The 25,131-nt window shown below is 38.7% G+C and overlaps 2 protein-coding genes across 2 annotated transcripts in view; one reads left to right on the top strand and one right to left on the bottom strand.

The window, feature by feature from the left end:
• Window positions 1-25,131, top strand: part of LOC149300349 (ventricular zone-expressed PH domain-containing protein homolog 1-like) — a 135,774-nt gene that overhangs the window by 22,708 nt on the left and 87,935 nt on the right. The window contains exon 4 of the mRNA XM_089485306.1: window positions 23,381-23,547. Within this exon, the coding sequence (XP_089341432.1) occupies window positions 23,381-23,547 (167 nt within the window). The remainder of the gene's footprint in view (window positions 1-23,380; window positions 23,548-25,131) is intronic.
• On the bottom strand, window positions 15-8,791 carry LOC149300350 (pentraxin-related protein PTX3-like). The gene is made up of 3 exons (XM_089485435.1): window positions 8,659-8,791; window positions 7,843-8,370; window positions 15-625 (listed from the first exon to the last, which is right to left on the bottom strand). Exons 1-3 carry the CDS (start codon window positions 8,789-8,791, stop codon window positions 15-17), a joined length of 1,272 nt encoding a protein of 423 aa, XP_089341561.1.

Raw genomic sequence — 25,131 nt, 5'->3', positions numbered from 1 at the left:
TAGAGGTGGCAAAACTACTGGATGTATTGGGCTCCCCCATGTGGTTGGATTTCTGTAGTTCCCCAACCAACAACATTACCCCGGATGTTACACCCGTTCTCCTGTCTAGTTGCATCTATCTCTTCATTACTGAGAACTCTATCCCATAAATTGAAGCCTGTGATCTTGCCAGAGAATGCTAATGATTCATCAAAGCCGCCTCCTACACAACAACCATTCTTTTCCTGCCCAAGTTGGAAAATTCCTCGATTAGGGATAGTATGACCCTTTGCTACATCTGAAGATACAGCTCTAATTTCTCCATTCACCAGTAATTCTGCTTTGCCTTCTTCTGAGCTCCATGTGCCACACAATTGTGACCATTGGCCTGACTCTACTACATCCTCTGCAGATACCTTGTTCTTGTCCCCACCTACAAGAAGTACAGAAGACTGATTGCTCAAGGACAGCTGGATTTCGTAAGGGTTTCGTTTGGTGCCATAGGAGAAAACAATAGTTCTGTCCAAGGCTTCAGTTGCTTTAACCCATGCACAAAATGTGAAGGCTTCCAGAGTCCTATCTACGGGATGCACACTTGCATAAATTTTGGGTGATCTCATTGGGAATAATATTGCTGCATCACAACCTGAAAACAAAAGAAAATGCATGTTTAGAAATCAATGGATATTACAATTTGCATCAGCTTTAAATAAATAAAAACTTTGATTTTTTCAAGTAACTAAGGACTGGTGAAGTAAAAACTTTGAGGCATTGTTTATCTGGACAAATGTGAGACAATTCTGGTTCTAAATCTGGATGAGCCAGTGCAATCAATCCATAGACACCCATGGATTGTTTCGGAGGATTACTCTTAATTTAGTTTTTCATTTTATTATTGTGCCAGTATCCCTTTAATAATAGTTCCTGAAAATTAAACACACCCAAGAAATGACCAAGAATTTGAGACCATGTGGTCTCTGTTTTAGCCATTATTTCCTTAATACTGTATTTTTTGTTTAGTTGGGGAACTATATATTTTGGGGAAATGATGCAGGTTTTACCCAGGAGAATCAGGGATCTTCTTTGATGTAACACATCCATATATACATACCTAAGAACTCTGGGGATTTCTTTTTTGTCTGGACAGAGGCAGTGGATTTAGAGCTTCAGGTAGCCTACCCTGGGACTTTCCCAGGAATGTACAAATACCCTGACTAAACAGTCTATCACAGAAAAACAGAAGCTAAATTTCTTCAGCAGCTGCTCTTTAGCAATATAAGAGCAGTCATTACAATAGAGATAACTAAAGTATTATATAAGAGGTACAGCCTCCCTAAGAAATACTTGAGACCCCCTTTATGGTGTCAATGGCACAAGTAATGGTAAAATCAAGCGCATGTGGTCATGAGCTGCACATCCTTGACCTTTGGTGCCACCAATGATTTAACCAGTTAGGGTAGGCTGACCCTAATTTCAATAACTTCAACAAAGGGATATTTGAAGAATAAAAGTGTGCAACAATACTGAATATGTAATTTAAAATATAATAGTATAAATCTTTTACAGCACCAGTCCTTTTCCCCCTCCTCAGAATTATTGTTGCCTCTATATTATGTTTGTCAGAAAATAGTTATGACATTATCATTAATATAATATAAATAGTCTTGGGGGGCTAAATGTGGAGCTGGGTCACTGGCTGTCACCTCAAAAAACAATGGTCCCAGTGGGTCAAAGTAGGACGGGGGCATCATCACCTGTGCAATGGGTGAGGGTCATGCACAAGAGGTCTATGTCTACAAATAATTACTGCCTATTACGAATTGTCTGCACATGTACACTACTTATATATTTATCACTGAACAACCATAGAAACACAATGTTAAAGGATTATATATATATATACGGTACTATATATTAAAGTTTAAGTAAGATTCCCAACCATTGGAAGAATACAACTCACATCAGATGACTAGACATAAAAAGACTATAAACAGTAATTATACTGTAGTGCAATTGGGCCCTGACTTACTGTATGTATAGCAGTCGTACAATGGTACCATTACACCATTTTTGCAATATTTAATAAAGTAGCATTATATTATAGGAAGTTTAAGGGGCCTCATAGCAGGAAATTAGTCTTACTCATTTCCTGTACAGATGAGACAATGTGGCTTTAAATTATCCATGCCCTTGACCTGAGCAAATGAACCATACCACCTTTACTCACTTTCAGCGAAGACAAAGCCATGTTTCATTTCATTATTTTGATAAAACCATTCTGGATATTTTTGTTTCCCAATTAAAGTTTGGTCACCTCGTTCAGGTCCTGCTCCTAAAATATCAGGAACACCATCTGAAGTAGGCTATTTAATTAATGGTCCTTTGACTTGATTATCAAGGGCTCACTTAAATTAAAAACAGTTCTGTAAAAGACCAACAACAGTGTGATTAGAAACTCCCTTAAGAGCTGTGCTGGCTCTCCTCCAAGCATTGCAACAAATCAAAACCAACTGCAGAGGTCTAACTTTCAGTTAACAGGCGTCTGTGCAGCTTTTAAAAAACACATGATGAATACATCTATAAGGCTCTCTAAATATATGTGTTTGTATATTTATACATTGAAATACATTGTTCAGAGCCCTGTGTTCGTTTTGAGCAGAAGAAGCTTTGGAGTTGACCGATGTTTCCCCTAAAAATTAGAATACATTTTTGAGTGACAATATGTGCTTTACTAGGTAAACTTGACATCATCTTCAGAAGTGATTTTATTTGTCTTTATCCTGATACCTGCAGTTAGGGATCTCTTGAAAATTATTTATTTTTAATTGTTTCTTAACTTTACCAGATATGTAACTGATCTGCCTTTTCCCCCAATTCCTTCATTTTATACTTCAATACGCATTTCTCATGTAATGGTGTTTACAGATTAAATGAAGTAATATATGTATGAGAAACCCATTTTGTGTGTACACATCCTAACTACCAGTTGTTGGTGTTGGTATGTAAAGGTAAATGTATAAAAAAACATTTACATTGATTGAAAAACAAAAGGCACAAGCTATAAGTTGTTAATTAATAGAAAACATCCCAGCACGCAAGTACAGATATTGAGACAGAGCCAGGCCAGCATGGCCTTCTTCTGTCTTTTCCTTGAACCAGGAATAATTTTATGCACTAAAGAAAACTGGTATAATTTTTAAATTTCCCTGTGTATTTCATATTTTTCATTCTTGGCTTTTATGCTCTATTATATTTATACAAGGCACGTAGCTCCATGTATTGTGTCTTGTGAGTGAATGCAGCAGACTGGAGAAACTGTTTATAAACGTTCACAATGTACTTGCTCCTTGTGTGTTTTTTGGCATTTATGCTCAATTTTTTATTTACATAAACTTGTTGTGTACATGATGTATTGTCCTTAATCTGGAGAGCAGACGGCATGCATGTTAAGAATTAATGGTTTGGGTCGGCATTGTGTTCACTGTCCAGCAGCAGCAAGCAATGTTTGTGTTATGTTCCGGTTTAGAATGACAAACTCATCACTGCTGCCCTGGATATTTAATCAGAACCAGCTTCATCCCTTACATCCTAAAGCCAGCTTTAACCCTTGGAATCTAAGCTGCATATGTAACTGTGTTCTAATAATTGCCACTGTGCCAATGAACCTTGGCATTAGATCCAGGTAGAGTGGAAGAACATTCTTTAGTACAATGCTAGGCAGCGTTTTAATGGTAAAAGCCACATAGCATAAGACAAAGGGGTGAGAAGTGAAACCGTGTTAACAGTTATGTATTAAACTATAATGTTAAATAAGGTTGGTTAATACATATCAATCCTCTTTTCCCTTTGCCAGCAAGACAGCGGCAGGGTTTCTCATAGAACCGATACGTGCTCCCCCTCTAGAACATCAGTATCTGTGGCCACAGGAATGTGGACTTGATTGACCACATTGGCCATGTTTTCCAGGACACATATAATTTTTACATATTGCTGACCAGTCTAGATAAAATGCTACCCTGCAGTATGGGGGATGTATAACTGACTAATGCCGCAAACCAATCAGAGAGCAAGAATTGGAACGTTCCCTAAATAGGTGTTACTGATTGTTCCAAATTAAGCGGCTCCCGTTTTACCATGGTCTTTATGGCCCATATATGTTTTAGTGCTCTGCAATATTGACTCAGCATTCTGTCTCTTGCTGGGGTGGTGATTACAATTCAGAGTAACATTGGCCATACTAGATCCTGTTAAATGATGTAATGTGATGTACTGCATGGTTATTTCAGGCAGTCTGGAGCCGTACTAAAGCCCATGAGAGAGCACACGGAAATCAATCATTTAGGGGAACACTGAAGTCAAAGTCATAATTAGCATATTATATACCCATATTTTGTCCTGTATAAAAACCACCAAAGCACATTAAAATGTGATATAACAAAAGCGACAAATCCACTGTAACATCTTTTCTTAACATTTACTGATTGAAACAAATTGTACTACAGCAACAATTATAACACAAGTATTGGAAAAAAGAGTATTCTATGCTAAGCTTAATGTCTGCAATTATGAACGCCATAGTGAATGTATGAAATATGTACACATTTACACAGTTAGTATTGCAAATGAAAATGTCAATTTTGCACACAAAACAACTACATCTCTCAACACTCTACTGAAACCACTTTTACTAAATTGACAAACATTTTACTCACTGCTAAATCCAAGAATCCCTACTTGGCCTTCCTGCTACTTTTGACACTATAAACCCATCACAATCATGGTCTCCGTGACGCTGTTCTTTCCTAGTTCTTATCCTTCCTCCCTGTTTGCATTTTAAGTTTTATCATTTTCCATTAACTCTTCCTCTTCACTTCCTCTCTCAGAATAGCCCAAGATTAGTTTAAATTCATCTTCTGTTTTTACTTTACACCCCCATGGAAAACTAATTTAGTCTTTTGGCTTATAGGATTACCTGTATGCTGGTGACACTTGGACCTACCTTTCCTCCCCTGATCTTTTTCCTTTAATGATGTCACTAATTGCATCACCTTTTTCCAACTGGATGCCTAAAACTCAATTGCGCAAAACCTTAACTTATATTCTCTGTGCCCAATGCTAACATTAATTTGACAGTCACTAAACGTCAATCGTGCATCCATCATCCCTAACCTACACAGTCACTGCATTCTCCCCTATTACCAGGCATACATGTTGGAGCCTGCTGGCCCCAGACTGGTACCATAGCATACTAGCATTCTATGGAGGCTAAAAGCCCTAAGCATCTTTCTAATGCAAAATGTGGCACAGTCCACAAATCTCTGCTCAGTTCTATTATCAAACAGGTCCAAGAAAAGACAAGCCAAAGCCAGTTGGTAAAATAAACTTCTCTGCCCACTCTTTTGTCTCGTTTCATTTGCTTCCCTTTTGGCTAAGTGTTACAATCGTTTTCATTGATTCCAAAATATTTTCTTACTCTACTGACTGCCAACTCTCTATATCATTAGTCTTAATTCTTCTGCATGCCTTTTAAACTAAAATAAAGTGTTATGAACATAATGTCATAATAATTGACTGCAGGACCGAGTAAAACTAATCTCTCCCCAGTCTTTCCAAAATACAAAGTCTACACATTACACTGAAAGGTCCACAAGGAGTGGACTCATACTTTTTTAATATCAATGCTGCATATGTTTCTTATATATCATCACACAAAGTTTCAAAAGACTGCAGCACATGCAATAAAAGTTCATTTGTTTTATGTGCTGTGAAAAAGTTTTAAAATATTTGACAAAGTACGCTGGTGTAACGTGATTTTATGTTTTCTTTAATGCTATCCTGTCCAGCAATGATTTGCTAGAGAAAAAGTTCTCAAATGACCACGGTATGGAAGGTGACTTTTGTGTGGATATCTGATCCCTGTCTGCCGAGTGGTATGGAGTTCACTAATTTGTACTTTGTATAAGAGTTGGATATTTCAACTTTAACATTACTGTGTCCAAAGTTTGGGCCAAAAACAGGACTCCTCTCCTGTTACAAGATGTAAGCTGTATAATGTATAGCTAATGTTGGGAGATAGCCTAGGCTACAATATGCTACATTTTTTTAGGCCAACTGGGGGAGGGGTGGCAGGTTCACTATGGGCATCTCCAGCGCATCACACTCTCAATGGGCTGGTTGAGGAGATCACAGATCTGTGCAGTATCATATTCATGTCTCTAGTGGTGGTATATGACATCATATCCCTCTTCCACAATGTAGGTCTGGGGGGTATAAAATCAACCGGGGGGGTATAGCCCACAAGGGGTTTACATTTTCAAAAAGTGCCCCAAATGTCACATATATACAACTCCCATGTACCCCTTAAATACCCCTTGGTATTGGTCATCTCAGTCCTTCTTGCATGAGAAGCTCAGTGGGCTTGACCCCTTATAATTTATAGTGATGTTAGGAACAGGGCTGCACAGGGTCGGGCAGGGGGCCAAAAACAGCCCGGCACCTTAAATGATGTATAGTTTAGTACATCTTCCTCTCTCCATTTCATTTGTTGCAAATGAGGGCTGCTGAAAATATGTTAATACTTCAATAGAGATGTTTTAGTACATTATGAAAGTGTTAGGGGCACATTTCGAAAAGCTGACATCTTATGCATTTGTGTAACTGAATGAAAGTGAATGGAGTAAATGGCAGCTGAAATAATTTCCAATAATAATTATTATTATTGTTACTATATGCAGAGGTAAATGGAAAACTAAGGGCCACAATGTCATAGGGAATCACCTATTTCATACATTTCTTGAATTTACTCCTCAATATGCTAAATTCTCGTTAAGCATCAGTTATGCTAAAGGGTGTCATAACATTTTTAACTTTATATACCACAGAGGATGACCCATCTAGTGTAAAGATGTGTAAATTAAAGTTATCAAACTGAAACCTTTCCTAATTTTTTAAACACAAAACACTGGATTTTGAGACCGTATTGTCAGAAACCTATTCAAAATAGACCATATTTTGCATAACCTTTCTTCTTATAGGATGGATCCCGTAGGGTAGAAATTAATTTTAATGCAGCAAAGAGGAAATATGAGCCATAAGCCCCTGGACCATTCTTGTGTACAGGTTTTAAGGAAATGGTTGAATAATTTTCTCTATTAATGTGCAGTTCCATATATAACCACCAGGGTATCTAGAGTAGCAAAGAATCCTTCCTATATTCCTATTACTGGATTTCTAAGCTATTTGCTTCTGTAATCTTGTATTGTTTGCCAAGTTTTTGGGGAGCCACATGGCAGTACTTGCTCCAATCTTGATAGCCTTTCCATGCAGTGTACAGTTTTCAATTGGTTTCCCTCTACCAATAATTATCTAAACGGTTATTGTTGAAGCGGGAGAAAAGTTTGCAGTTCTTTGGTTTAAAATGCCACTACATTTTAAATTGCGTTATAGTATTTTTCTTTTAACAAATGAAAAATAGCATTTAACACATTGTATATGTTACTAATGGCGTTTTCATACACTTCTGACTGCAGATACTTTAATGTTTTGTACATGGCTATGAACTACCAACAAAAAATAACAGTGTGGCCATAAACCTTTTTGGGGAATGATTTCTCAGCTGTTTAGAGTATGAATGAAAGTTATTCCTCAGGCACATCACTATTCTACAGCTGTTGTGAATTCAGACTCTCATTACTCCTGGACAAAAGCATAATGGGATAGATGCACACAATGGGTAGAAATTTAATTTGACTGCTAAGTATTACAGGATTTAAACTAAAGTTGTGATAAGTAAAATAAGGCAGATATTTTGGGCTTATGACTCCTATGACTCTCAGCCAAGCGAGGGGGGGTTAGCTTACTGACCTGCGGGCAGGAATCGCTGATTGACGTATTTCTGTGTCTGCTGAAGGGTAGATGATAGCTGTGCAATCTCCTGTAATGCTGAAGCCAGGTTAGCCCCTGTTTCTGCACAGTGAGACTGGGCATTATTCCTCTGCACTTCTTCCCCTGCAGCTCTTTGTTTTAAGGCATTTTCAAGTCTTTCAAGCCTATCAGATATATTAAGACTTAACAGCAGCGAATGCTCCAGTATAGTGTCCTTCCTGGCTTCCAAACTGTTCTCTTGCTGTAGAGCTTGGAAGCATTTCGATGTTAAAGATCTGTCCAGCTGGTCTGTGATCTGAGAGGTGGCTGTGTTAATGCTATTCACTAAGGTACTTCCCAAGTCGCCTGCAAGCTGTAGCATTTCTCCTCTAAGGGTCTGCAGTTCCACCTTAATGATTTCATCTACAGACTGGATCAGTATGTTCTCCCTCATCTGAGAGTTTTCCAGCATTGTAAATAGTTTGTCCCACTTGGTAAGATCTTTCACTTGGCAATCTGTTAAAGCAACTAAAAATACAAAAAAACCCAAAAAGTTGCATTACATTAAAACAGACTTAACCTTTCAAATACAGGTAGGACAGGCACACAAAGGGTCTACAACATTTACAGCTGTAAGACATTGCACAATGCAACAGTGATATATTCATAATACCATTAAATAGCAAAAAATAAAAACAAAAATGTGTTAATTTGTTTGAAAAGTAAAAAAACTAAGTAAACAAATGTAACAAACCAGAACAATATATAAAAACAATCAAGAAATATAAATGAAGATGAAAGCTGCAGTTTACTTGCCTTCTTCAGTCACCAAAATCCCATTGTCCAAGTCATTCTTCACAGATATCATAGCAGCAATGGTGAGAGCTGAGGACAGACACCAGATAGAACAAACCAATGCACTTAAAGGCATCATGTCTGTATAATGCATCCTTTTCATATGAGGAGTACAGCAGAACTCCTGGTGAAGCTATGTGCAGCTCTTATATAGACTTCTGTTTCCAGAACTTAAGCTGGGGATAGACTGAGGAGAAAGAGCCAGTGAAGCCCCTTAATAAATCCTATGCAGTGAGCCAGGTGAAGCTGAAGGGATAGGCAGTGTTGCTCAGTGGCAGCATTGTGTGTGAGCATGACGTCATTTTAGATGATGGTAAGGGGTGGAGGTAAGGGAGTTACACAACCTATCCTTTTAAGGCTCCTGTGGTGGGTGGATTCATCCATGCAGGGGAAGAATGGGGTAGAATAAATCACAGGGGGTTAATGAGCACAAAACACCAGGATTCTTTCTCAATTCCATATGTGTTTTACTGCTTCCTTTCATTGAAAAAAAGGCTTCTGTACCAAGCTGTGTTACTTAATACATGCTTGTTTGTGTGTTGTCTTCTTTAGTTGTTAAGGAAACTCCATAAACTGATAGATGAATAATTATGGTCCATTAACATTAAAACATGTAATTTATTTTAAAGTATGGGTTTGTTATGAAGTTGCAGGAACACATAGTCTCCAAGAACTTTGCAGAAGCTGTGAAGCCAATACCCTCGTCACAATGTCCAGATACAACTCAAGTGTATGCCAGAATCACGTAATACAGAGGGAATTCGGTACAAACTGTGGGAGACCATGCATCTTACATACCATTCAGTTTATAAAACAACATTCCTCCTGTGATATTTTGTGCATAAAACAGCTGGAACATGTAAAATATTTATGAAACCAACAATGTGTGAATAAATCTAAATGTGGCAACCCGCAAACATTTCGCTTAACATACATAGTATACTTCAGTTTCTATGGCCTTGTTGTTTATACAAACATAGTGATATTGTTAATATTTATACAGAATGGGGTGATATATAACTGGTTAGCATTACATATAGAATAGTGACAATATAAACTAAATTATTAGTTTGTAGCAATTAGTAGTTTGAAAATCGGGTATGTGGTCATCTTGATTGACTATTTCAATAGCAGGGAATTGGCAAGGTTATTCAGACTTGGGGTCGGGAATCCAGTACTGGGTGCTAGATGCCCGTTACTAGATTGTGCTTGCGCTCATACTCCCCTGGACTAAGCGCTGTATTGTACAATAACATTTAACAATATAATTTTCAGTGGTAAAGAAATTAAGGTCAAATTCTTCTAATTATTACCATTCAAATGTGTTTTAAGTGCCTCTATTACTCTATTACTGGGCCATATTGTTGGGCTTGTGTCATGGGCCAAGTGTTACATGGTCACTCCTGTAAGTACTCAAAGAGACAGAGCATTCAAGTGCTCTCCTCACCTTGCAGTGACAGGGTCAGCTGCCCCTTTCGCCATTTTGGAGGTTATGGCCCTGTGAAGAGGGTTGTACGTGTATGCGATATTACTGCACTTAATAGGGGTAAAAGCACACTGGTTTACAGCATAGAATACCATATGTGCTCGATTATAAGAGGACCCTGATTATAAGACGACCCCCCAAAATCTAAATATTAATGTAAGGAAAAAACAAAAAGCCTGAATATAAGACGACCCTATAGGAAAAAAAGTTTTACTAGTAAATATTAATTCATGTAAACAATATTTTCATATTTAATAAAAGCTATGATTGAGAAAAATATATATTTTTGTATTTCCTTTTATTTGCCAACCTGCCCCCCTAGTTATGCACATCTGCCCCCAGGGTTGCCACTCTGCCCCATGATGTGCCTTTTAACCCTCTATATGCCACTCTGCCTCCAGAAATATCTTATACCCTCCTATATGCCACTCTGCCCCATGATATGCCTTTTAATCCCCTATATGCCAGAGTGGCATATAGGGGGTTAAAAGGCATTTCTGGAGGTATATATATATAACTGCTAACAGCAATCACACTCCTATCAAGCCAAGGCAGCCAGTACATGCTGGAACCTGGGGATGATAGGAGTGTGAGTACAGCCTCCCTATGCTATGCTACCACCACTACTCCCCTTACACATCCATACTAACACACACTCATTCACAAACATTTAAATACTCATTCATTCCATTAATCACACATACTTCACACATTAATCACAAAAACCCTCCCCCACCCCCTTACCTGAACTGCAGATCTCTCACTCGAAGACTTCTGCAGGGGCCCGGCTGTGCGAACAACTTCTCTGGCCCCGCCCCCAGAGGAAGGAGGGGGGAGGCAGAGTTATGTGACACTCTTCTAGCTTCCTGTTCTCCTGCTGCTCGCGACCAAAGCACCGGTAAGCAGCCTGGCCCCAGCGGACATTTTGAGGTCTAATTAGAAGACGACCTCTATTATAAGACGAGGGGTATTTTTCAGAGCATTTGCTCTGGAAAAAAACCTCGTCTTATAATCGAGCAAATACAGTAATACTGAATGGTCACTACTATGATAAATACAGTAAAAAAAGTATATTACAGCAGATAATATATTCTGCTTAACCAGACCCAAAGAATGCAGCCTGACTAATGACAGTGAAGAATATGTATACATATATCAATCTGTCCAGGTAACTGCCAATTATTTAGTAGAGACTGGGAAAATGTCCAAAACTGAAGTCCTTGGTACTGTGAGAGATCACTGACCTTACATTTCTTGTAACACCAAGTGTCTCTTACGCTTTTGGCTTCATGCCGTCTCCTCTGCTGCATCATCTGGAAGAGATATGAAAAATTATTGGAGAAAGATTGAAATCTGTGTCCTACCTAAAGAGCACACTCTTTCTAGGAAACAGTGTAATAATGTGTTATTCCCACTTATCACTACAGCCTTTATGATATTTAAAAATGAGATATACCAGCAATCCATTATCACATGGATGGCAAATTAATATTTTTAAAAAGGAGGTGACTTTTCTCTGTTAGGGGCAGCAAGGGTCTACTCAGAATTGGGCATGCCCTGGCTTGTTTAGTGAGCAAATATGTATTAAGAATTGACTGGCAATGGGAAAGGCAGCTGAAATATATATATGAGAATTTTATAACAGCCAAGCTACGATATTGTAAAATCAGGATCAGAACTGCTGTAATGATTGTATTGTTGCAGATGAGTGGTCTAGTAAACATTTTCTAGCCATGAGTTTGCATAGAAGTCTCCAAATCTTTTGTCAATTAGTAACTGCAAATCTATGCCATATCATATGAGTATAATGTTTAGTATTCCTGTTATTTCTTTCTATTTTACTATTTTTTGTCTTGTTTGTGTTTCATCTTCTTTTTGGATTCTATTCTAAATAGTAACCTCTACTGTTATTGCGTTAAAGGTCCGATGATTTACAGACGGACCTTGCACTATTATGAATAGAGCCATATCCTGCAGGCTGTGCCTCATTTACACAAAACAGAATTGCGGTTATAAATTCATTAGAGGTTATAAAACTTAATGTTATAATCACACTGGGCGCAGTACATCTCACCCTGTTGGTTATTTGCTGTTCTATATGTATTGAGCTATAATATTTTACCTCCTCTGTTCTGCTGGGCTGGACTCATGCCAGGGAGCAAATGGAAGTAAATGTATATTTCCTGCAGTTAACTTTTACTGCTATCGTTATGTTAACCTCAATAGATGCATTCCTTCGTAAAAAGCCTGTCTGTACATAGAATTAGACATCCTTGGCTTTCACTATATATGAAGAAAAAAGTATTTCCCCTTCCCAATATCTTCAGTTTTGCTTATTTTTCACACTTAAATATTTCAGATCACTAATTTTAATATTAGACAAAGATAATCAAAGAGTAAACACAAAATGCCGTTTCTACATTATGATTACTAAATCAACCAATTAACCAAATGTAATTTCACTTGACACACCCAGGTGTGATAACTGCCAGCCCTGTTGAATCGAAACATTAATTAAATAGAACCTGTCTTGCAAATTGAAGTAGGCTAAATGTCTCAAAAAGCAACACATAATCTAAAGAAATTCAAGAACAAAGTCATTGGCATCTATCAATATGGAAAGGGTTACAAATCCATTCCTGGAGGTCTGGAACTCCAGCAAATTACAATGAGAGCCATTACTTACAAATGGTGAAAAGGTGGAGCAATGGTGAACCTTCTCAGGAGTGGGCAACCTACCAAAATTCCTCCAAGAAAGCTTCAAAGACAGTCACAAAAAAACAAACAAAAAAAGGTTTTGGAGCGGCCCAGTCAAAGTCCTAACTTGAATCCGGTTGAGATCCTGTGGCATAACCTTAAAAAGGCAGTTCATGATTGAAAACCTAATGTGAATTAATGAATACTATTCTGCAAAGAAGAGTGGACCGAAAGACTCATTGGCAATGTTTGATTAAAGTTGTTGCTACCATGGGTGCCATAACAGTTATTAGGTTTAGGGGGGAATTACTTTTTCACATGGGTGATAGAGGTTTTGATTAACTATTTACCTTCAATAAATAAAATCATCATTTTAAAAGCTGCAATTATATTAAAATAAGTTGGATGATCTGAAGTATTTAAATGTGACAAAACAAAATAGAAGAAAATGGAAACGGGGTACATTATTTTTTCACATCACGGTATGCGGTATTTCGTTTCAAAGTGAACTAGTTCTGATATTGCTGATATTATGAACATTTGCCTGCTGTGTCACTAGGAGGCAGTGCTGCTTTGGCTGTGCTGTAACACTACAGAACACAGCTGATAAGACTTTGAATCCATTCATTTTTACTTACACTATCAGAAACATGGGGCCGACTATTCAAAGAAACAGTGCAGTATAAAACAATATGTCTGATCATTATACTCACAGAGAATTATTTAATTAGAACCACTCACAGTCTCTCCATACACATATACAATTCTAATGATACCATAAAACAGCTTTCCCCTTATTCTGACCCAATCATACTGTTCAGTTAGTTCTACCAATCTGGATCAGCAAGAATTAAAGCTACCTCTTGAGAATAGATGCGTTTAAAGGCCAGATCATTGACGTAAGACAAAATCCTTTGGCCCCCTGCAAGCTCTGTTGAGGGTCCCCTCCCCATGTATGTAACCTATTTTGCATCTCTACGGCTGTGCCTTGTTATATGTTATTGAACGTGTGATATTAGTGCTCACTTATGTGCACTTATATCATGGAGCAATTAAATACAATTTTGCTCAAAATATTCAGAAGTGGCATGTTAACAAGCCTTGTAATAGGGCTAGTTTTAAAGATCCTGCTTCTGCACTAAGAAGACTTGGGGGCTGCCTTGCAATTCAGGGGCTGCAAGGGTCTGTGTTAGATCCCAGGGCCAGACCTACATCCCATGAGAGGCATCCAATGATGCAGTGTAAAATAATAACAAAAAAATTAAAAGATAGTTTAGCTGATTATAACTATGCTTTTCATAAAAGGTCCTGTTCCACTTTTGTAACCAAAACGTAAGTCCTAGCACTGTTGAATAACCAAATCTTTACCAGAGCGTATTCTTCAAATATGCAACATTTAGTCTCATTAATAATTTTTGATAGGAACACTTTTGATATGGCAAGCACTATCTCCAACCAAAAACTATCTGCAACTGATCCAGCTGTATTGTAATTAAATCAAGAGACAAGTCATGTCATCCTCATGTGTTTGTAGCAATCCCCATATTTTATTGTGGCTCCAACTTCGGGCACAAGCAGGTAAAAGGAAAAGATGCTTGTGATATTCGGCAAATCGGGTTGTAAATACAGACCCTCTGAGGCAGGAAGAGGATAGGCAGGATACTTGTTGGAATTGATGGACTGTCATTTCAGACATTAATTTGATTCCGTTCTTTCACAGCGGGGTAGTTAAGACTGATTGACGTTTAGGTGGAGAGTTAGCTTAGAGAATTTATTTATTTAAGGCATGGAAATCATCTCCTAGCATTAAGGTGTCATCATGGTATTGAATTTGCTGAAATTATTTTAGGGATAATAATTATGCAGATGCTGATTGGTGATAATCATGTAACTGATTTACACTCATTTATTCTATGAATTATGTAAATTATGAGTGTAGAGTTATTATTCCAGATATGAAATTGCTTGATAGAATAAATTCCTTATAATGCAGAGTTAAATTGCAAAGTTCTGAGTACCTCTTTACTAACATGTTTATTTAATATATACCGTATTTGCTCGATTATAAGATGACCCCCCAAATCTGAATATTAATTTAGGAAAAAAAAAGAAAAAGCCTGAATATAAGACGACCCTATAGGAAAAAAGTTTTACCAGTAAATGTTAATTCATGTAAACTATTTTTTTTAATAAAAGCTATGATTGAGAAAAATATTTTGGTTTTATTTCCTTCTATTTTCCAACCTGCCCCCCCAGTTATGCACATCCGCCCCAGAAATGCCTTATACCCCCCTATATGCCACTGTGCCCCATGATATGCCTTTTAACCCTATATGCCACTGTACCCCATGATATGCCTTTTGACCCCCTATGTGCCACTCTGCCTCCAGAAATGCCTTATACCCCTATATGCCACTCTGGCATTAAGGGGGTTAAAAGGCATATTATGGGGCAGAGTGGCATATAGGGAGGTTTAAGGCCTTTCAGGAGGCAGAGTGGCATTAAGGGGGTTAAAAGGCATTTCATAGAACACTCTGCCTCCAGAAATGCCTTATGCCCCCCATTTAACACTCCCTCCCCCTCCCTCCTCCAAACTTATCATCAGAGAGACCGTGCCGCACCGGTGCGGGGAACTCTGATCTCTGACAGCCGGGGAAGGTCTGCGCCATGGACGCAAACAACCCCCGCTACTAGCCACACCTCCTTCCGGCTGCAGCGTAAGTTGTCTACGCGAATCGCGTAGACATCTACACGCTGCCCCGGCTACACACCGGGGACTCAGAAGCACCGGTAAGTGGGGCGGGGTGGGGGGAGACAGGAGCATCCAGGTCCCCTGCAGCTGCGGGGGATCTAGATCTTAGTTGTCTCATAGTCAGACCTATTTGAGGTCTGATTATAAGACGACCCCGATTATAAGACGAGGGGTATTTTTCAGAGCATTTGCTCTGAAAAAACCTTGTCTTATAATCGAGCAAATACGGTGTATATATATATATATACAGTGGGGCAAAAAAGTATTTAGTTAGCCACCAATTGTGCAAGTTCTCCCACTTACAAAGATGAGAGAGGCCTGTAATTTTCACCATGGAATAGAATACAGGAAATCACATTGTAGGATTTCTAATGAATTCATTGGTAAATTCCTCGGTAAAATAAGTATTTGGTCACCTACAAACAAGCAAGATATCTGGCTCTCACAGACCTGTAACATCTTTGAGAGTCTCCTCTGTCCTCCACTCGTTACCTGTATTAATGGCACCTGTTTGAACTTGTTATCAGTATAAAAGACACCTGTCCTCACAGAGCCGGCCTTAAGTGTTCTGGCGCCCTGTGCGGACTACTCCTGTGGCACCCCCCCATCCCAAAAAAGGAAAGAAAAAAAAATCTTGTCACAAAACTCCCCTTTCTCACTATCTACCACCTCTGCCCCTTCCCATTGCCTCACCCCCCTCTGTTACATCTCACTGCCCCCCTCTGCCCCATCTCACTGCCCCCCCCCTCTGCCCCACCTCACTGCCCCCCTCTGCCCCATCTCACTGCCCCCCTGTTATGGTCTAGCTGCTTTTCTGCTGCATTGCTGGAGGCTTACAGCCTGGCTGGGTTGCCATGGCTACACTCCTGTCACTCCTGTGACTCAGCCCATTGTCCAGCCCACAGCCAGCCCCTTTTGGCTATTTAAGCAGCTAAACTTCACTTCCTCCTTGCCCTTGTGTTGTTTCCGGCTGCAAGTGCTATTCCTGTGTTCCTGTGTTCCTGTGTTCCTGTGTTCCTGTGTTCCTGTGTTCCTGTGTTCCTGTGTTCCTGTGTTCCTGTGTTCCTGTGTTCCTGTGTTCCTGTGTTCCTGTGTTCGACCTCGCTTTCTCTGACGTCCATCCCAGCTCCTGATTCCTGGCTTGTTCCTGACTTCGCTGATCTCTGTATTCCTGACCCCGGCTTGTCTGAGTACCCGTCTTGGTTCCTGACCCCGGCTTGTCTTTTGGTATATGCTTTTGGATCACGATTTGGCTTTGTTCACTATTGTCATTACAATAAAGGTGATTGCATTTTACGTTTTGTGTCCGTCTGGTTCCTGGTCCCTAACACCCCCTCTGCCCCATCTCACTGCCCCCCTCTGCCCCATCTCACTGCCCCCCCCTGCCTCATCTCACTGCCTCCCCCCCACTCTGGCCCATCTCACTGCCTTCCCCTCACCCCCTCTCCCTACTTCTAATTATGCTTACTTACCTTGTTGAGTCCTGCGGTGGGAGCGGGAGGCGTCCGTCTTCTCGCTCTGCCACTCTGGATGTTAAATAAAGTTAAAATAACAAAAAAACGATGCTTTCATTTCACGATCCTGGCGTTTACAGCTGAGCGCCGGAATATGACATCATATTTTGGTACTCAGCATGAAACGCCGGCAACGCAACAGAGTCACGGAGAGTGAGGGGTTGCTGAAAACTTCACGAACAACCGCTCGGCACCCCTGCCCGGGACTTACATTAAAGCATCGTTTGTTTTTTTTGCTGCTTTAACTTTATTTAACATTCCGCTCGGCGCCCTTCACTCTCCGTGACTCCGTCACGGTCCCGGCGTTTACAGCTGAGCGCTGAAATATGACATCATATTTCGGTGCTCAGCATGAAACGCCGGAACCGCAACAGAGTCACGGAGAGTGAGGGGCGCTGATCGGTTGCTGAAAACTTCACGAACAACTGCTCGGCACCCCTGCCCGGGACTTACATTAAAGCATAACCCCTAAGGCCGGCACACCCCTAAGGCCGGCCCTGTGTCCACAACCTTAAACAGTCACACTCCAAACCCCACTATGGCCAAGACCAAAGAGCTGTCGAAGGACACCAGAAACAAATTTGTAGACCTGCACCAGGCTGGGAAGACTGAATCTGCAATAGGCAAGCAGCTTGGTGTGAAGAAATCAACTGTGGGAGCAATTATTGGAAAATGGAAGACATACAGGACCACTGATAATCTCCTTCGATCTGGGGCTCCACGCAAGATCTCACCCCGTGGTGTCAAAATGATCACAAGAACGGTGAGCAAAAATCCCAGAACCACACGGGGGGACCTAGTGAATGGCCTGCTGAGAGCTGGGACCAAAGTAACAAAGGCTACCATCAGTAACACACTACGCCGCCAGGGACTCAAATCATGCAGTGCCAGAGGGGTCCCCCTTCTTAAGCCAGTACATGTCCGGGCCCGTCTGAAGTTTGCTAGAGAGCATTTTGATGAATCAGAAGAGGATTGGGGAATGTCATATGGTCAGATGAAACCAAGGTAGAACTTTTTGGTAGAAACTCAACTCGTCGTGTTTGGAGGAGTTGCATCCAAAGAACACCATACCTACGGTGAAGCATGGGGGTGGAAACATCATGCTTTGGGGTATATAACAAAGTATTGATATGAACTTTTGTTATTGACCAAATACTTATTTTCCACCATAATATGCAAATAAATTCTTTAAAAATCAGACAATGTGATTTATGGACTTTGTTGTCCCATTCTGTCTCTCATAGTTGAAGTGTACCTATGGTGAAAATTACAGGCCTCTCTCATCTTTGTAAGTGGGAGAACTTGCACAATTGGTGGCTGACTAAATACTTTTTTGCCCCACTGTATATATATATATATGTGTGTGTGTGTAGAATATTTCATTGAGCAGCTCAAAGTGTTTCATATATGTGGTGTGCTTGTCCCATGTATCAATAAGTACAATATATTGGACATTGTGCAAGATATGTCATTGCATTGTTCACTTGGGGTACAGGTAATGTACTAAACTGTTCCAGATAAGAATAAATATTTCCTTAGTCTGAATGCTATTTTGCTTATCCAGTCAGACTCAATTTGAGAGATTACTTGTTTTGTGATTGTACATCCTTATACAAGCTCTATAACCTTAACATTATAGTTAGCTCTACACTGACACATGTTATGAAATCTGACTTATCATTAAGATCAAAAGAAGGGTTTAGGTTTGCTCATCAAAAGATGAAGTAGGCTAAGGGTGCAGTCAGGGGTGGTTTTAATAACTCTGATGGCAGATTGGATAAGTGGAATGTTGGAAGGTACCTTAACCCTCCAACACACAAGAAGAAACCCAATCCTAGCGCTGGGATCTCTGATCTGGAAACATCTTGGCCCTTTATTCATGTCCATATCTATTACCAGCAGTGAAACCATTTGAAATTATAACAGGGCCTTCCATGTTGTGATTCTAATGTCATAAGTACAATGAAGGAAAATAATCATTGTGGACACCATAGCTGCCCCCTGTACTGCTGCAGATGGTTTAGTGTGCCCCGTTGTAACACTGTCCCTCGATGAATCGGTAGGCTCTATATTTCTTCATTTGACAAATGGTTCTGGTGTGACTGAGTGGGCTTTTCCATGAAGCTCCTGCCGCACAAAGTGTGAAATTATAGAGAACTGTAATTTCTGGGGGAAACTGCCAAAACACTACCTTGCTTCTTGTATTTCAAATATAAGAGAGTTAACATTTTTTTTTGTAGCGTCTGGGTTGCATTTTATAATCTAATAATAACATATTTAAGTTTATCTAGAACTGATAGAGAAAGGGCTTGCTGCCTTGTTGTTGGTTCTGTTTCATATCTGGAATAAGGACAGGCTTGGCGTCTGTCTGGGGGTTATGTATTAAAAACTATTTTGGTGAAAAGGGGTCTAATCACCATAGTAACCAATGGAATGGTTACTATGGCCCCTTACTTCCATCTGTCCTTCCTTTTTTAATCAAACCCGTGATAATTTCCAATTGTTCCCTCCAGCAAAGCCACAGTATTTTTTAATTGTATTTATTTTATTTTTAGTAAGAGGTTGCCAGCATTCTTTATATCTATATGTGCCTGGAATGTAAATCCAGTCCTTTACGCAGGAAAATAATTTATGCACAGAGAGTGATGTGGTATAAATATGTTTTGCCTGCTTTATACGCTGCGCGCCTTCAACTGAAATATTAACTACATTCTTATTGCTTATCATTGTCAGAAAATATGAAACTAATGTTTTCATGTTGAAGAAAACTATTCCTTAAAGTGCTCCACACCACATTATACATATACTCTCCGTATATAAACCATCTTGTTGCACTTGCATTTATTTACTGAATCGTAACATTATTAGAAGACTGCTTGCCAGGAATATACATTTACATCACCGATCACCTTCTATAGAATGTTATCATGCCAGCGGTTTTATCAGTAATTCTGTTGCACGTAATTTATCAAGATAGAGTTTCCAGGATTGTGAAAGGACTCAAACTTCAAAACTGAAAAATAAACATGGCTACCCCATTTGAATTCTCATTACTTAGTCGAGATAATGTTTTTGGTTATGTGAGATTAATTATACCCATGATCTTAAATGTTGTGTCTCAGTTACATAAATTAAAAATGAATAAAATGCTACATACATAGATTATTGATGGGCAATATATGCGATAGTATGTGACAAATCCCCTTTTGATTTGGATCATAAGCAAAACCATTTTCTTGGATCATATATAGCATCATAAAAACTCATTTTTAGAACATTCTGAACCTCAAAACCGAAGCTATAAAAATAAAGCCCAATTGAGCTCTGTCTGATCTGTATGCTGCTATTCCTGAATGACCGACATAAATGCCCATATAACTTAAGACCCCTTGGCAGACCCAGTTAAACCAGGCTGTGGAAATCATCTCCTAGTTTTAACTCTCAGGCAGGTAATGCTTCTCATGACAAATGGATTTTTACATGGCCTCTCTTTGTTATGAAAGCATAGGAAGAAGAGTGTTCATGTTCTGTGCTACATGCTGGATGATCAAGTCTGTCTTCCACATTGGAGTAGGTTGGCACATCGACCCACCCTGGTCTATGAATGATCTCTCCTAGAGACCCATCATCTGCACCAAAATACAAATATTTGTGGGCATTTTATTGTACAGGGGAAGTATTTTGTTGCATTTATATGCTACTAAACACGGAAAATGGAAACCCTCTCCAGTTTTAAAGGACAGAAACTGTAACAGCCTGGAACCAAGATCATCTTACTACATAGTTTTAGCATGACAGCGGAGATTTTGATGCTCATACTATTGCTGTCTATGTTTGAATAACCATATTCTTTTAAACTAAATTCTATAGCTAACAGTAGTTACTCTATAAAACAATGTTTTATTTCTTTTTTTAGTGACTTAGTTAATTGTTTGGGATGAGTTCTTTTGGTATATGTCCGTTTTAGGTGTTGAAGGCTTAAAACCATGGGAGGAGTTTTAGTTATGATAATAGGACTAAAACACTATTTTACAGGAGCACAAATCACAAGTATTTTGGAGATGTCCCTAAATCATAAATTAAATGTTCAGATTTCACATTGTTTTAAGCTAGATTGTAAACTTGTGAGCAGGGCCTTCTCTACCTAATAGATCGGTTTGTCTTAGTATGTCAATTCTAGTCTTGCCATACCCCTTAATTATATGTATTGTAAGAAGTGCTGCGTAAATTGTTGGCGCTTTATGAATAAAAGATAATAATGCATGTCATCCATATTATGTCTGCTTTAGGTGATGTAGAATATGTTATCTATTGTGAAAGATAAATGCAATAATAAAAAAACCACACTTACATGTTATGTTCTGTTTTGTTCCCATGTTGTTGAGTCACGCACAAAGTATTCCACTAGCTGGAGTGGTGCCTACTCATTCTATATGTATATGCCAGTGACATGCAGTTTTAACTAAAGGGACATATGATCATTGTCATTAACATATTATTTTATATAATAATTATATAATATTTTTATATATTGTTTTACCTTTTATGTATGAGCGTCTCTTGTTTTGGGATTGATTATGTAAGAGTATCTGAGGAGTCAAAAGAGTTAGCAGCTCTACATTGGGAGTGTATTTAATCATCTTTTTCCATATATCTATTATGTACACAATTGGACATGGTTTTCACGTGAGGGTGGTATTTGATTTGCAACCTAAGCAAGTAAAAGCTAGTTGCTCTCGCAAATTATCTGCTAGAATCAAGTTGCTGATATTTACATAGTTTTTTTGTATTTGCTTCTATTCTTTGAGTCTCATTTTAGGTCTTTGAATGTGTTGATATTTCACTAGCTTATTTAGCGTGGATTTTAGTAGGATATACTTGTTATTTTGACATCCAGCATTTGAACATGAGCCATACTCTACACAAGTGTCCTTCAACCTCATGGAGAAGACCAGGCTCCATGTAGAATGAAATGAACCATGCTTATAAATTAGTAAACTCTCTTTCTTAACACACATGTCATCCTTATGTTACAGCCCTGGATCTCTGAATACATCGTGTTACTTCTTTCACACTAAAATTGCATGCAAAAGCCTAAAAAATTATGTGTGTATACAATTTATTGTAAAAAAACAGGCATGACTTTAAATATAACATCATTTGAAGTTCAATGTTGTTTGAAATGTTTTCATCTAATAAACATACACTACTCTTAACATTTTTGTTTCTCTGTGCTTAACTTGGTTTTTTTTATTGTTTATCCCTTTGTTTTTTGGTTTCAAGTTCTTCTTGACTCAGTCTGTGAATAAGCGATAGAAAACAGTCTGAAAAGAGGTTGCTTTTTGCAAGTTTCTGCTTTATTAGGGAATTAGTCATATGTTATAACTTTGGTAACCTCAGTGGTTTACTTTTTTTCAAACATTATTAGGAACCCATTAGGAAAGGGCATGCTAACGCCATCGCGTTTTCAGCTGTATTTAATTCCTATCTGTAGTATGGGATTTCCAGCTTTTAGCAGTAAATAATCAGACGTGGGAGGGCTGCCTTGCATTTGAATTACTGCCTTTTGACGTAATACAGTAGCAATGAGAAATATTTCTTTGGGTTCTAACTACATTTTTCATTGTTCCAGAGAACAACTTAACTTAATATAATACTGAATTGTTCAATTCTATTTATACTGAAAATGTGTGCAAAATGCTAACAAGGGAGCATGGAATATATTACATAGTTAACTACAATGTGTGAAATACCAATATGAAAGGTGCTTGGGAACTGTAAAACATAGTCTAGAGGCCAAATGAAAATAAAATATTAAACATCCATATGCTGTATACCTGTAGGAGAACTTTGTTCATTGGCAATAGTCCCAAATACACAAAGTAAAGCTGTAAAAATAGAAAGGAGCACGCGCATGACATTCAATCATTGGTTCTGTGAATAAGTCAGAATTCTATGTACACATACAACCCAAACAACTATTTCCATGTTTTTATAAATATGATAATTAAGTGACACATGGAAAAGCAGGGGAAAGATTTTAAAAAAAGTTAAAAGTAAGTAATTGTGGAGAACATAAGGATATGATTTCAGTTGGAGCAAAGAGAACGAACTGTAGGATAAAGCAGAGACTGCCGTTTGTGAAAAATTAAATACATGATTTGATGGGAAATCATTAGTAATGATTAACAGTTACTCCCTCTAATGCACATATGTTTTTTTAATGTCTTGTAGGTAATAGTATGCTTTTGCGAGTACTTCCATCTGTATATGAGATGCAGCCCCAGCCAGTAAATGCCTGTCTGAGAGAACTGGTTTCGCAGATGCCTCACTTAGATGACAACGAGCAGCATCATTTGTTACGGTTATTACAAGAAGTTGCTAAACAAAAACAACCACAGGTAACAGCAGCGTCTTGACTGTGGGCTTCTGAAATGTTGTGGTGGCTCTTTAACCCCTTCATGACCAGGGGTATTTTGTGCTTGAAGACTTCCCAAATAACAGAGCTTTTTTTTTTTAACCATTTTTTTGCTAGATGGCTATTCTCCTATTTCTAATTTAATAAATTATTATTTTATGGTTATAACATTTTCATGACCTAAAAATGGGGAAAAAAGGTTTTTTTTAAATTGTGTTTCTCCTGTTTTTACAAGAGCAGGTGAAAATTACCCTCAAATATATTGATTTGCTAGCTAATTATAACTAGATTTGTACTGTATTTTATTTATTTTTCATTTTTACATTAGTATGTTTTATTGATTGTTAATATTACATACATTGAGAACATTTAAAAGAAGAATAACAATAAATAATAGTTGAAAGACCAAAATACTATCTGCCATTGATCATGGATTTCCATTAAACAAATAAAAGAATGATGAGAGTTTATTTGCCCTGCACTGATTAATTCTAAATCCATATAGCTAATGAATACTATACTTTAATTATATTTCCTTACCTGGTTCATATATAGCTGGGGTCCTCAAACTACGGCCATTTACCCGGCCCGCCGGGTGTTTTTGCCTCAGGACATCCATGTGTTCCGAAAGATGCTTTCGGAACACAAGGATGCCTCTGTGAAGTCCCTGCGGCACGCGTTTACTTTAAAAACGCGGGGACTGACGTCCCATGCGTGCACCCATGGCAACCGAGCGCGGAGGAGCGGAGAAGAAGAGAAGAAGTGAACCACCGATCCTCCGGTCCTGCTATGGCCGGAGCCGTGGTCGGAACACTGAAATGGGGCAGTACACAGGCATACAGCCTCCAGCCATACTGTATGGCTGGAGGCTGTATGCCTGTGGGGGAACATACTGCCAGCCCCTATAGTCCGGCCCTCCAACTGTCTGAGGGACCGTGAACTGGCCCCCTGTTTAAAAAGTTTGAGGACCCCTGATATATAGTAATGCATGAAATATTTTCAGTCATGATCAATGGCAGATAGTATTTTTGTCTTTCAGCTATTATTTATTGTTATTTTTCTTTGTTCAATGTTCCCAGAGTTTTCCAAAGCATTTGTTGTTAACAATTATAAATGAAATACCTTTTTCCATTTTATATGGTGTATTTGCTCCCAGGTAGGGGTATGTGGTTGTAACCACATTCTTGGTAATATAATCTTAAACACCATTAACACTTGAATTTTTATAGTTCACAATGTTTTTTTCTTGATTAAAAAAATGTGTTTAAAAAGTTATCTAAATAGTACCAATTCAATTGATCACTGAGAAAAAAAAAGCAGGATCAGTAGACAAAATCTACAGTTGGAGGGGATTGTCTACACTTTTCAACACTTATTCAGAGCTTATTCATTAAAGAGAGTTTGCAGGAGAGTTGTGGTTTACCTCCCTCACTTCACTATTCGCTATCAATGGCCAACCCCAGTGAGCTTTGGCTGCAGAAAGAGTTTGGCTTTCCCTAAAAAAAAATTAGTGTACATCAGTGAATTGACTCCTGTCTGTCAAACACTATCAGCTTTTGTCTCACCC

This window comes from Sceloporus occidentalis, unplaced genomic scaffold (genome assembly GCF_023333645.1).
Source record: "Sceloporus occidentalis isolate IW3139 unplaced genomic scaffold, rSceOcc1.0.p SCAF_25, whole genome shotgun sequence".
In the NCBI taxonomy this organism is placed as follows: Eukaryota; Metazoa; Chordata; class Lepidosauria; order Squamata; family Phrynosomatidae; genus Sceloporus; species Sceloporus occidentalis.
The sequence above is the reverse complement of the archived record's forward strand: the minus strand, read 5'-3'. Positions and strand labels throughout refer to the sequence as shown.

Bases quoted from the DNA above. Each gene is read 5' to 3' on its own strand.
- LOC149300350 (XM_089485435.1), bottom strand. From the start codon at position 8,791: ATGCATTATACAGACATGATGCCTTTAAGTGCATTGGTTTGTTCTATC. The intron at 8,371-8,658 runs GCAAGTAAACTG...TTGTATTTTTAG, and splicing joins GATTTTGGTGACTGAAGAAG to TTGCTTTAACAGATTGCCAA. The intron at 626-7,842 runs GTCAGTAAGCTA...TTTTGTTTTCAG, and splicing joins TCAGCGATTCCTGCCCGCAG to GTTGTGATGCAGCAATATTA.